Source organism: Cyprinodon tularosa, unplaced genomic scaffold (assembly GCF_016077235.1).
Source record: "Cyprinodon tularosa strain WSP-4 unplaced genomic scaffold, ASM1607723v1 ctg416, whole genome shotgun sequence".
NCBI classification, from domain to species: domain Eukaryota; kingdom Metazoa; phylum Chordata; class Actinopteri; order Cyprinodontiformes; family Cyprinodontidae; genus Cyprinodon; species Cyprinodon tularosa.
This window is the reverse complement of record NW_024039137.1, coordinates 562,018-576,414: the sequence shown is the minus strand read 5'-3', so window position 1 is coordinate 576,414 and position 14,397 is coordinate 562,018. Positions and strand designations below refer to the sequence as shown.

Genomic DNA, 14,397 nt, shown 5'->3' with positions numbered 1-14,397 from the left:
CAATTTTAGATTTGCAATCTTTTATGTATTTTCCTTTACTTCCATTGAGCTGATACCCATAAAATACTAGTTAATCCCATCCACTTTATTTTGAATAATAAAAAAAAATTAATTCCTTCTTTATCTTTTACATTAAGGTTCATTACACTCATCCATTCACCTGATTTATTTTATACAATGCATCTTTGTCTTAACCGATCTGACAGGCTGTGACAATCAGTAGGGATTTTATTCCTTTACTTTTCTAACTTAAATTATAAAAAATAAGTATTCATCATTGTTATGGTTTTAAGAGTCAATTACCAGTAAAGAAAAACAAAAACAAAATATCCCCCCAAAAAAGACAAACATGTACACTGTTGCAGGAAACAAAAATGTTACACTCCAACAAGCAGGAGCTGATTTAGCCTTTAAAGCAGTTGGCCCCCTGACAGTGAATATTTTAATAAAACTGTTTTCAAAAGAATCAAGGATGTTTCTTTTCGGAACCTTTAAAATAGATTTGTAATTCAGCACTCCAGCTCATTACCTCATTTTAACAAAGGATTTTCAAAGTGGACTTAAGATGCGTCTTCATTGGTTTGATTTGTTCTGTAGTTAATATAAAAACACTTGGTAAAATTACTTTTTGCAACTTTAAAGAAGAATATTTCTTCTCCCCCCTTGAATCTAATGGGACATTCAGGACCATTCAGCTGGAAAAGCAAATCAAAAAGAATAGTGAAAAGAAAATGATTTTATTTTTACACTGAGCATAGTAGCGGACAAATCTATAACATATGACCCAATGAATAACACAAAGATATATATAAATAAAATAAAGTCCAGATAAAAAAAGCAAAGAATATTAACCATTTGCATCTTTTTTTCCCTTTCATCTTTTAGGTATCTTTTTCAAAGCTCCATTAAAGGTGTTCACTTTAATCTGAAGTTGATTAACAATCTGAGAACAAAGTCAAGACTACAGGCTTATGGGTCCACAATGGAGACATAATTCTTTCTAAAGAAAGTTTACCAAGTGGGAAATTCCTTTTTCCTCCATTGCATTAAGTCCATCCCTATATTCCGATAGCGCATCCAGGCCTCTCAGCAGGTCAGACGATCTTTGGTTACACAGAGTCCCAGGTTGTGTTTTCTTTGGGCTTTCCATGACAGAAACCAGTCCATTGATCATTGTTATGGATTTGACAAGGGAAAACCTGTCTGTTATTAATCATACATGTCAAACATGTCGCTGCATTCTTCCTCTTCTGACTCTTCAACCTAATGATGAAAACATGATAATCAAACATAAGGAAATTTATCAGGTAAGATTAATAAAAATGCATTTTATACATAAATAAAATAGCTATTTCTATTTATAATACAACCTTTTTTCCTCATTGTGTAACAAATTAGACTCAACATTGTAGTTTGTAGATCAGAATTATTTCTATTCAATAAATGCCATAATGGGAAATAATTTCTTTGTGATTTCAGGATGAAAACGTGAACTGAAAGCACGGAAATATCCAACCGTCATTCAGCTCGGGAAGGATACAGTGTCTGTGAAGAGCTGGGAACATGTTTTATTGCAACATATACAACTCAGAACAAACGTGTAAAACCTTACAGGATTCTAGACCCAACCTGGTCAGACAGTCATCTATAATGAAACAAGTTCTTCATCATCATCTGCTGAAAGATTACTGAGGGTGTAGGAAGGCTTTACTCCAAATGCAATCAGGAGTGAGGGCCTTTAAACCTGAAATTTTAATAACTGGAACATGAAGAGATGAAAGTTGCAAACCAAAGAAAAACATCCCAACTGAAGCAAATGGAAGGTAGTATGATGGAGTTGGGGCATTTTTAGGCTGGAGGGACTGGTGTACTAAAACAGAGGGTGTCAGGAGGACACAGCATTAGGTAAAATATTGAAGCAACCAGAGGTGTTAAGTTACAAAGTACAAATACTTTGTTACCTTACTCGAGTAAAAGTTTTGGCTAATCTATACTTTACCTGAGTAATTATTTTTTAGAGAACTTTTTACTTGTACTCCTTACATTTTTTGCAATTAATCTCTACTTTCTACTCCTTACATTTTAAAAATAGACTCGTTATTTTGGTATTTAAAAAAAAAATAAGAACCATCAAAAATAATTAGTTTTATCCAGATAATTAATTTACACCCCCACCCCCCCCCCCCACCCCCCCCAAAAAAATGTGTTTTTCAGTATGATGCAAAGATAAATTTGACACTATTATCAATAGTTATACAACTAAGAAAATTAGGCATATGGAAGTCATCCAGAAATGTAGAGAAATTTTCCTTTAAAAGGTAGCACAGTGAAGCAACTGTCCTTAACATTTTTGTCCTGTATTCCTTTTACTTTTATACTTTTATTTAAAAAATGGTACTTTTACACTTTTACTTGAGTAAAAAGCTTAAGTTGATACTCTAACTTCTGCAAAAGTGTTTTTAAACAGTAGGATTTATAAAACTACTTGAGATATAAACATGAATACTTTTGACACCTCTGAAAGCAACATCTGAAGAAAGAAGTGTAACTTACAAATTGATCTTGTAATTAAACCATGTCCCTAAAAATACCAGAATTTTGTTACTGAATTAAAGACAGCGTCAGTGTATTGGAGTGGCCATAACAAACACCTATTTTAGTACCATAGGAAAGAGGAAGAGTAAAGAAGGTGAATAAACATCGGTTACAGCAGGTCCGTTTGGAGGGTTTGGACAAAGACTGAGGAAAAAACGTCACAAAGTTACTTTTAAAGTTATAAACATAAAAGAAAATTTAAACAAATAAAAAAGGAAACATCTCTACTTCTGAATTTAAAAAAAAGAAAACGCACTCTTCTGTTATTTTTGCATTTAGCAAATCAAAATAATTTTGGGGAAAAAAAGTCTGACTCTCAATTTGACAAACAAGGAGGACAATATGACTATGTGCCTTTATATGGTATATAAAATATAAAAACCTCAGATTCGATAAGGTTTTCCTCTTCATCACCACTCAAGACGATGTCTTCATCTTCTGAGTCCTGTGTGCCAAAACAAACATTATTAATTATTTTTCAAATCTTTTATCCTTTTGATTTATGATGTAGAATTGTCAGTTTAATAAAATTCATGCCATCTGGTGTTTCTAGCAGATGGAAAAAGTTAAAATATTGATACAGGCTAAGAGATGGATGCAAATATAACCGTATTAATACTTACTGAAGGTAGTTTAAGATTCCTTTCTTTGATTGACAAGCTTTGTTTAAGATACTGTTGCTTCTGTAAAACATGAAATGATTTAAATAATACATTTGTTTCAGACACCTATGAATACAAAATAAATAAATCCATTTTATGGAACTTACTCTAGGTTTCCTTTTCAAGTAATCCTTCTGCTCTTTTGGAGACAGCGTCTATTCAAAAAATACACAATGTGATTAAAATAATATCCTCGAAGGCATTTTAAATGCCCGAGTTAAAATGAATAACTGGATAAATACCTGAAACCACTGTTTCAAGTCTTCTTTGTATTTTCTCATGTCTTCCTTGATAATTTTTGTATAACGTTTCCTCTCTGATTCAGGAAGCTCATGCCATTGTTTCTTGATCATTTGAATTTGGTCCTTTCCTTTCAAGGCCTTATCAATATATTTTACCTGCTCTTTATGAAAATAGATAAATCTAGAGCTGAAAAAAAGAAAAAAAAAGTGTAGTTGCTAATTACTCATAATTAGATAGTAATTCATGATGTAACAAGGGGACTGATTACTTTTTCAAACATAGGCCCATGTGGGGTTGGATATACATTGTCCCTCTTAATAAATTTGAATAATTGTGATATTTTTTTGTTTAATTTTTGGGAGACAAAAGTTGGGATAACACTTTTTGTATAGCTCAGTGTTTACTCACTGTGTGGGCATCTTAGGCTCGCCCGGCATTTTCACATAATGACCCTGCAGAGACATGAGTTCAGTTCAATCTATAGGCATTTCAAAAATACATTCACCCCAAAGGAAACAGACACAGAAAAAAAACCAGAGCTTTCAAAGTCTCTCCTGGGGTCCATTACAATTAGCAGGTTTAAACAAACTAACACTCAAATCCTCAACTCTGAATTGATCTAGCCCAGGGGTCGGCAACCCAAACTGCTCAAAGACCCATATTGTACCAAAAAAAACAAAAAATAAATCTGCCTGGAGCCGCAAACATGTAAAAGTCTTATATAAGCCTCGTATAGCAACTTGGGCTCTAAGTGTATTAGCCCACTATGGAAAAGCACTATGTGGGCTTAAATATGTAATAAGCATTCATGATTAAATGTTTATCCTGGAGCAAATGTCACATAGTAGCAGGAGATGAGGGACGCGCAGTGAATGCTCTCACCACGTTTTTGTTGCACCACGTTTTTGTTGCATTGATGAAATTATAGAAACACGATAATTAAATATTTTTATGGTGGATGTGTTTCTGTTGGGAGGAGCTGATAGACTCATGAGGAACCAAGCAGGAACTAACATCCATCAGAGCAGAGCACTCTAACCCTGAAATCCCACATCCTCCATCGCCTGCGTTCCTATCCATGCATCAGAGCGCTACCTGTTGGATCTATGAACGGCCCCAAGAAGTGCCTGTTTCCTGTTGTCATGATGACATCTTATAGGCCGGTAGGTTGACCAATAAAACATGTGATGCCAATAAAAAGAAAATTAAAAAACAATCTATTGGACATTTTTTTCTAAGTTTGAAGACTTTTCGCTTCCCATCAAAGAAGGGTTTGTTTAAAGTCTTATATCAGTAAGTCTCATTACAAAGTCAAACATTACACCTCACCAAAGTTGCCTTTGGGACTTTTATGTTTTTTTCTTTGATGATCCGCTGCCTCTCCTCAACATCTAATTGCTGTAAAAGACAAACACACACACACAAAAAATGTTAAGCATTGGCTCTTTCAATTAGGACACAGTAATTAAGCTGTAGAATTGCTAGCAAATAAATGGATCATTAAGTTGCTCTAATTTTTAGCGCAACTTATTTCACTTAACTGTTATCTCACCACTCGGGTCTTCTCACAATATCGACTCTATCCAGAGTTAGGTTAAAACTACTGTGATTGAAGCCAGCTTAAGTCTAAAGAGCCGATATGCTTAAAACTTTCATTTTTGATAAAGTCGTCTATACCTTTGGTAATAGATTTAAGCGCCAAGTTCTTTTTCTATCCTAGACATAGCTATGAGCTCATTATTTACTGACTGTATGTTAGGGCTGGACGAAAAACCAAATTTTTTGCCGTTTTGTCCTTTATTGCAATAACTGGGGAAAATTTTTCCCATGTTGGTAAAAGAAATAAACTTAATTGTGCCTTTTTCCTGTGTGTGAAGGTGGGTGGCATTTCCTTCCCCTTTAAGACACTGCAGCACGTCTGTCACGTGACTCCAGCCCAGCAAAGAAGCATCTTACACAGGTGTAAACTAAATTACATAACTTAATATTATTTATTTGTTATGTCTGATAGAGGAGCAGGAGCATTTATCACTATTGAGGTAAAACTGCCCAATTCATCGTGATATTGATTTGAGGTCATATCGCCCAGTCCTACTTAATGGGTTCTCTTTTATCCCTTCACCATAAAAATTGGCTAAGAGCTTGTCTGCTTAATTCTTTCCCAAAAAGAGCTACCTGTGGCGCTAGTTTACACTACTTTTTGAAACACAAAAGTATTTATAGATCAGTGATTCTATCTTAATCTTTTATTTCTGCTTCTGTCTACTTGATCCTCTAGGCTCAGCAGATAGTTGCTCACACTGAGCCTGGTTCTGCTGGAGGTTTCTTATTGTTAAAAGGGAGTTTTCCTCTCCACTATCGCTGCATGCATGCTTAGTTTGAAGGACTGCTGTTGATTCAATACAATCGGCTTGGGTTCCTTAGATAGAAAACGTTTAACCAAGCTAACAGTATGATCTGATTGGACCATCTCTATAAAGTGCCTTGAGATGACGTGTGTAAATTTGAGCTATATAAATAAACTGAACTAAATCTCTATGCTAAGAGATGATTGTACCAAGTAGCCATGATGACTGTAGCCAAGTGTGCAGATGTGTCTCTCATAAAGAGAGCTGTGTTTATAAGCTAAAAAAAGAATAAAATATACTAATACTCTTGTAGTAAAAAAGAAGTATTAACTTACATCTAGATATTTGAGCAGTTTGTTCTTATACTCTTTCTTCATCTGAAATAAAAAACAAATTACAAAACTAAATACACTTGAGGTTAAAAAAATATAAAAAAAAAAATTCTCTTTGCTTGGTTATCTGTTCATACCTCGTCACAGCGTGAATTGTACTTCTGCTTCTCTTTTTTACTCATTTCTCTCCAGCGTTGACTCGAGGTCTTCAAAAAGTTAGCTCCAAGTGAAGGCCCACTCGCTTTAGAAAATTCCTTAAGGAACAGGGCACGACCATGTCTAAAGATTTAGAAAATAATAAGAGATGCACTTTACACATATATAGTTGCATTGATCCGGTCAGGGTTTGCCTATACGTAGCACTAAAGAACCAGGCTCTCACTGAGCCTGGTTCTGCTGGAGGTTTCTTCCTGTTAAAAGGGAGTTTTTCCTCTCCACTGTCGCTACAAGCATGCTTAGTGTGAGGGATTGCTGAAGACTCAATGAGTCGATGCAATCAACTGGTTTTCCTTAGATAGAAAACTTTGTATCAGTCTGACTGTATGATCTGGTGAACTGTAAAGTGCCTTGAGATGACATTTGTTGTGAATTGGTGTTATATAAATAAACTGAATTGGATGCTGAGAGGTACAAGACACAAGTAGCAATGTACTTCACTAAAATAGGAGCTAAAGCTGCAGAGACAAAGGTTTACAGATGCCTGCTCAACATCGCAGAAAAAGCAGAGTCAAAATTTGAAATGTGAAATATCCTCAAAACAAAAGGCATAAAAACAAGGAAAAGATCATCTCACAGTGAGAAAACGGTCGTCTTTGCAAGATAAATATACCGGTATAACAGCATACAGTTTGATAATAAATATATATCATGTGTCACTTCTCATTTGCCAAAGCTTACTTCTGACGAAGTAAAAAATAAGGTGGAGAACAGTGAGTGTTACTTACGGAGGCGGCTTCTCAGGCAGTTCTTCGTCTTTACTACAGCCTTCACCTCCCTTTAAAAAAAAAGGACCATAATTACTAAATACTTATTACCTACTTCAGTGGTTTTTACACAGACTCAAATTTCAAAGCTTTTTCAGAAAGCTAAACTAAAATAGCTGTACTTTGAAATCTAAAGCATTTAGACTGACTTATAATGTCCTGATATTTAAACTGGGTCTATAGCCAGATAGGTCTAATCTAAAGCTGATCTTTAGAGATTTCGCATAAAGAAGAACCCTGAACCCTTTAGGTCCTCAACATTACCCCCTTTTCAGTCATTTAAAACAAATAGTCTTGACCGAAAAATGCAGAATTGCCAAGAAAACGAACAAAAAGGTCAATTTAAGTGAACAACACAAATAAAAGAACACATTTCTTAAAGATTCCAGAGGAAAAGCCAATTGGATAAATACGTTTTTCTAAAAACTCATACAGATACTGAAAAAGATTCTAGATTGGCTGATGGTAAAAATAAATATATTTAAAGGCAAACATCGATTTCATTGTCTTACTTTTCCATAAGTCTTAAACCTCCAGCTGCTAGTTGGTAGTATAAAGCCCAAGGCTGTTACGGTATGCTGCAGCAGAGCAACAATATCTCATCAGGTTTTTCAGTGCTATATTTTTTTTTTTATCCAAATTTATCATATTTATCATGTATCGTATTGCTACATTCCTGTCAATTCCCATCCTATCTACCAATGTAAACAATTAAAGCTGATTAAATTGGTTTAGCATTTAGTAGGAATGCTTTTTTCCCAGCAATTCATACAAGCCTTATGCAATTCATTACCAGGAAAGGGTGAAGACGGAAAAATCACTTACATTTTTATTGGACCTCCTTTTCCAACTCCTTTTCATAGGAAGGCGCAGTTTATTGCTAATACTGAAAGAAAGAATTTTCTTTATATTTTTCATTTAGTTTGGCAATTTTATCAAGAAATAAAGATTTAAGTTGCTTCTCTACCAGAAGTCGTGCTTCTTTTTGTTATATTCACTAAGTTCAAGTGAATGTTTCCTCACATATTCAGCCTAAAGAGAAAAAAAATGTAGATTATCTGCCAGATTTCTGTCTGTTGGTAATAGTTAGTATTATTTCACACACAGGATAACAATGGAAAACCCACCTTCTCCTCATCTGGGAGGGAATCATACTTCTTGGCCAATAACTTTGTAATCTCTGGACAAGACAGTTCTGGATGGTTATTCTTACAGTTGGACATTTCTTTCGCAATATATTTCATTTTAGGATTAACAGGTAGTTTGGGCAACTCTGAGTGGATCTGCAAAAAAAAAACAAAAAAAAAACAACCTTACATTTACAAAAACAAAGATGAGTCTGCTGTACATCTAATACTAGCAAAACACACAAAATTAAATTATAAATGAAATATTATTGCACTGTAAAGAAATAGTTATAGTTACACATCAAACATATGTAGGTTTGACAGTTTTCGACTTACAGTTTTGTAATTGACAGGGTGTGAAAGCAGAGCTTCAGCCTCATCAAGGAGCTCGGGAAGGGTGCGGTACCTGCGCATCTGAGCGACAACAGAAGTTATCACACTCCATCTGATTTTGGGTCAGATTTAGTTCTGGACTGTGGCTCAACTGTCCTGTTGGTGTTAATACATTTACAAGGACATTCTCCCACAAAGTTTTAAAACATAGTTATTGGCTGTTTTGGTGAAAATTTTACTGTAAAAGGTAATGATAGAGGCATGTTTCCACCATGAGCCATATTCTGATGGGAGTTTTACCAGAGACCATATATAAGATGTAATAATTAATGTCTGTTATGTTAATCTCATGCAAATCAGTCATGTTGGTGATTCATTATTATAATAATTCTCCACAAATTCCCTGCTTTAATTTGCTAAACACCGATTTCCTCTGATAACACTCCTCCAATGTAAATAAGCATTACATTCATTACAATTATGTATAAGAATTAACTTTTGAATCGGAGTGATCAAGGCGGTTTTACCAGTCACATATGGAATAGACCCCTAAATCACATTATCCCAGTGCAAGAGGGTCATATTGGACAACAGCATGCGAACGTGGTGCACATTCATGAGTTATGTATGGGGGTCCACAAATGTTCAGTCTGTATGTAAATATACTTCGACTGTAAATTATCATCCATTGCAACCACTGTGAGCTGTTTGGCAGTATGCAACATTGATATCATTTACCTGATGTCTGCAATCTTTGGTCAAAACTCAGACTACAGGTATTTCTCCAAATACAGCACATAAAAAAATAAATAAATAAATAAATAAAAAAAGCAGACATGGGGGATCCCCACTAATCCCGTCAGAATAGGGATTTTGGAAGCGTGACCGGAGGCCATTTCTACTTTTGATACCCAGTGAGCTGAAATGGGATAAAACCGATGGTGTAAAGTATGACCCTGCCCTAATAGTTATTCACACCATTCTTGGTGGCAAGTGCCTGATTTACATGCAAAGTCTATGGGGGATGTCGGCTTAAGGTTCAGAGTAAGGAGAGACGTATCTGAGCATTTTGGAGTCCGAGCATCCAGCGTTTGACATTGGATTTCAGTAAATTGAACTTATCTCACTGGATGCCGGAGCATCAACTAATCAGAAATGCTGATCTAGGAGTTTTTTTTGGAGGGAGACAGACACGACATGCAAGCTGTCATTGCTTCTGCAGAGCTTTTGCATATGAAAAATAGATAAGTATCAAGGGAGTTAAACTCCAAAGGTAAAAAATGCAGGAGGAATGGATTGTTATGTAGAAGGAACAGAGAGCGAGCTCTGATCATTATTGCTGCACTAAAATAATTTTTATAAACTATGGCAAAACAGTTTATAAATACCCATATTAACTGTTTTTACAACATACCTTAAAAATTCTTTATATTGATGGGAAGTCTTTATATAGAGCTGTTTGTTTCGACCATGCTGAGCTGTCCTTTTACCATGAGGCATTGCAGCATCAATTTTTGCCATCTAGTTTTCTGATTGTTCTACTGTACTGCCAGCAGATGGTGCACATTTTTTCTCTCCGCTTATTTCCCTGGAACTGTATTTAGACTGAAATATCAAAATCACTTTCAGGATAAATACATAGTGTGTCCAGACTTTTTTAAAATCATGGTCAAATGGCTTTTAGTTTTTTCTGTATAGGCATATAATGTTACTATCAACACTTCGTCGAGGGGAATGACTGATATGTGTGCTATATTTCTGAAAGCAATGCATGTCATTTGTCAGTTTCTATTATAAAAAAAACATTTTTTTCTATCTACCAATCCAATATCTACCAATCCAACTTGGTAGCCAGAAAAAAGTCAAAAAAATTTGTATAAGATTTTTGGGCTGCATTGCTCAACCCTAGTTTCTGTTTTTACCCATATTTTTTATATCATCATGCATTAGACCGCTGCAGGCAGAGAACTAGGTCAGTCATGGGTTTTATAGGTCTTGTTAAACAAGAAGAGAAAGTACTTCTAAATGTTGCCTGAGACCAACATACAGTAAAATGTTACAAAAATAAAAAAAAACAGACAGACTTTATCACTGCAATACAACATTTACTGAATGGCCATTAAAATAGAGTCAGAGGCATATTGGAAAAAAGAGGAACAAGAACTTTGCAATACTAAAAAACTGAATATGATTAAAACTGTTATTTAGAGTAAAGAGATCCAAGTAAACTGGTAGAAATCAGCTTGTAAATACAGAGTGACATCATTCCCCAGTCTGCTTACTTAATATCATAATTCCTTCATCCATTAATCAAAAACATGAATTATTTAATCCGTTCAATTCGTTTTTATAAAGAGTTAGCTTTTGTTATTCTTTGGCATACACAGGAATGAGACAGATTACAATTTGTGAAGCTTCTGTTTTGGTTGTGAAAACCCAAAAGTGCTACTTTAACCATTTTTTGACAAAAGAAAACATCCGAGGCCAGATTTATAGTAACCACATCATTATTGGTAAAGGCAAATTGGGCCAGAATGTATGCTTCATAAAGTAAACTGAGAGCCCAATGAACAGTAATCCCTGAATCACATTCTGAGGGTTTCACTTTAAAAACAAGCTGATAATATGCAGGATCAAAGTCAGCCGATCTTTACTGAATCAGATTCAATTCAACTTTGCAGAAATCAGTCAAATGAGTATTTCTCTAGGGTTTATTACAGTCATCACAAACAATGTGATATATTTCTAATGTGGTCATGTTTGCAAAATGAAAGAAGGCAGGATGACTGGATGCATGACTAACTTTTAAAAACAGACATGGATCACATCATTTTATTTTTAGTATCTTTGTATCTTTACTTGAGCCAATATTTTGTCACTATATTTTTAAGTCAAATATTGTACTTCTTATTCCACTACATTACCAGGAACCTGCTAGTTACTTGTTCCTTTTGGCTAAGCCTACCTTTGTAATCTGCTGTTTGTTTCCTTTTCTTGAAATGCAATTTCAACATGCAGGATAGCAGCCTCTAGTGCTGAATCTGGATACCACTGTTTTGGAGATTTGAATGACATTCCACAAATGTGAGAAACTCAGGGCAGATGTCATTTGTTGTCTATAACTTTTATTAAGGAGTGAGTTGATGCCATATGTCCAAGAGGTAGGATAAATTTGCGGTAATAGACTCAACCTTAAACCTCTATTCCATAGTTAAAGTGTGATGAGAATCAACACTCTCCTCTTTTCTCTTTGTTTTATTTAATAAAAAATAATAATCAATATGTCCTTATGTTTTTGTAGCATTTTTTGGCTGAAGTTCTTTACAGGAGGTGCAGAATTTGTAGCAGAAGCATTAATACATCAGGTAGTTTCTGAAAGTTACAAGGTTCTTTACTCATTACTTTTTACTCTTTTTACTTTTTTACTCTGAAAATTTTACAGAAAAGTACCGATGTTAGAAATTTTTGAATACTTAAGTACTTTAAAATGTATGTACTTTTATATACTTATGTATTTTCAAAAGAGAGTTCTTTAATAAATGAGTAGATTATTGACTGAGTAACTTTATTGTAGTTTAGTAAGATTTGACTAGGAGTATCAATACTTTTACTCAAGTACTACTGTTGAGTATTTCGTCCACCACTGTTTAAAACTCTGGGATAGAGAATCAGTCTGAAAACGCATCATTTCTCATTGTACTGTTTTTTTATCCAAACTTAACACCAGCATTTGATCAGGAAATCAAGTGCATGTTAAGAATAAACCCTTTTCTCACCTTCACCATAATACTGTTCCACTTCTCCTGGCATTCCTCTGCAGAAAAGGGAGAGAATGCAACTTTATGCCAGTCTACAGCCTTCATTTCTCGGATATACGTTTCCGGTCTCCTGCCCGTTGGGAGGTGTTCTTTCAGAGAAGCAATGAGCTGCTTGAGGTTTTTCTGCGTCCATTCTGGAGTCAGAGTATCTTTAAAGAAAAGAAAAGTTAAATATTATACATGCTAAGATTTAGTTAAGCTTCAATCAAGTGTACTCACCCGAATCAGCATCTGAATCAACATCTTCCTCATTTATCTTATACATGTCAAAGTAGATTTTCTTTTCTGGGAACAATCTGCAATGTTTTGAAAAATAAACCAGGCCAGGTGATACTTAAAAATCTAAAAAGCAGAAACAAACTTTAAAAGAGGGCGATTTTTTACATTAACAACTCTTATCTGAAAACACAGACCAGAGAAGGGATAGTTGAACAAATAAATATTGATTCTCACTAAATTCAAAAGGCTAAATCAGCCTTTACAAGCAACTAACGCGCACACATGGCTTTCCTGGCTGTTTTGTTCTACTTCCGTGTCAACTTCCGTATAGGCGGAGCCAAATGGAGGGAGCATCCAATCAGACGCGACATGAGCGCAACGTCACAGAGAGGGCAAAAAAACAAAACAAACAAAAAGAACCCGTCAACAATCGTTTTTTTCTCGTTTTCGTTTGTTTTATTTATTTTTGTTCCAATTATGGAAGAAGAAAGACATATTGACAGTCTAAGTATCATATATTTTGAGTTTTATTCAATTTCCAGGTACTCTGCCCACCTCCTTATCACCTGGGTACTGTGATGCACAGTATTTTCAGTATTTTTTCCAAATTTTGAACTCTCCTTTCTTATTCTGATCTGATCCCACTGCTTTCTTCCATATGATTGCTGCTTCCAGTACATGGATTTTTGTAAAGGGAAACTATGACCTCAGATTGGTATTTTTTCTTTAGATTCCATCACAGAAGTGTTAAACATATTATCTAAACTTCTGCAACCATGGACCTTAGACATAGTGGGGGCCCTGTATTTATTGTGATATTTTAGTTATGAATGTATTATTTTAGTTATTGACAATCTAGTTTTATTTTAGTTAATGAATATCTTTTGATTTTAGTTAGTAAACATCTTTTATTTTATTTAGTGAAGATCTTTGATTTTAGTTAGTGAATATATTTATTTTATTTAGTGAATATCTTTGATATTAGTTAATGAATATTGTTATTTCATTTAGTAAATATCTTTAATTTTAGTTAGTAAATGTCTTCATTTTAGTTGGTGAAAATTTCAGATTTTAGTTATGGAATATCTTTGATATTAGTTGAATGAATATCTTTGAATTTATTTAGTGAATAGCTTAATTTTAGTCATTGAGGGAGGTGACTTGAGGCTTTTTTGAGACTGGAATGATGCTGGCACTATGGATTGATCCAGCGAGGTGTTTAAAAAATGTTGCCCTGCACACTCCTTGTACACCCGCCCTGGACTGGGGCCTTTCTTAGGGGGATTCTCCTCAGAGACTCCCCCCAAGAAAGATATTTAGTGAATATCTTTGATTTTAGATAATTGGTGAACCAAATACATTTCCCATGTTTTCTCAGTATAATAAAGGGTAACCAACAAAACATGGGGATAATAAGCTGTCCTTTATTTATAAGCACTTTTAAAATGACAAGGAGAAAGCATCAAATGTTTTCATCCTATATTTTGTAACAGATCACTATTGTCCTACTACCAAAGCCTCCATTCATTTTGCAGCCATATATGCTTTAAAATTCCAAAAAAATTTTATCAGTATTTGTCTTTAAGTAAGAAAACACACATAGCAAAAGTTTTTCCTTTTGCCTATATTAAGGTCAGTTTAATTTCATGTAAGAAATTTACAGCTTTTGATATGAATTGTATCAGTTTTAAAACTTTTTGAAAATGTTTACATTCTATTATTTATTGTAAATCAGTT

General features: G+C 34.5%; 1 protein-coding gene across 1 annotated transcript; it reads right to left on the bottom strand.

Moving 5' to 3' along the window:
• Positions 1-718: 718 nt before the first annotated feature.
• LOC119792280 (nucleolar transcription factor 1-like) lies at positions 719-12,989 on the bottom strand. Its single transcript, XM_038298852.1, has 16 exons — positions 12,661-12,989; positions 12,400-12,590; positions 8,627-8,704; positions 8,291-8,446; positions 8,131-8,195; positions 7,989-8,049; positions 7,125-7,174; positions 6,318-6,459; positions 6,184-6,225; positions 4,830-4,898; positions 3,909-3,952; positions 3,500-3,686; positions 3,365-3,412; positions 3,219-3,278; positions 2,978-3,040; positions 719-1,263 (listed from the first exon to the last, which is right to left on the bottom strand). The coding sequence occupies exons 1-16, from the start codon at positions 12,704-12,706 to the stop codon at positions 1,210-1,212; spliced, it is 1,356 nt and encodes a 451-aa protein (XP_038154780.1). The 5' UTR covers positions 12,707-12,989; the 3' UTR covers positions 719-1,209.
• Between the last annotated feature and the right edge of the window lie 1,408 nt (positions 12,990-14,397).

Coding starts and splice junctions, on each gene's coding strand:
- LOC119792280 (XM_038298852.1), bottom strand. CDS start 12,706: ATGTATAAGATAAATGAGGAAGATGTTGATTCAGATGCTGATTCGG. Junction 8,050..8,130: donor AAAAAGAAGCACGACTTCTG/GTAGAGAAGCAA, acceptor TCTTTCTTTCAG/TATTAGCAATAAACTGCGCC. Junction 3,041..3,218: donor GGAATCTTAAACTACCTTCA/GTAAGTATTAAT, acceptor TTTGGCACACAG/GACTCAGAAGATGAAGACAT.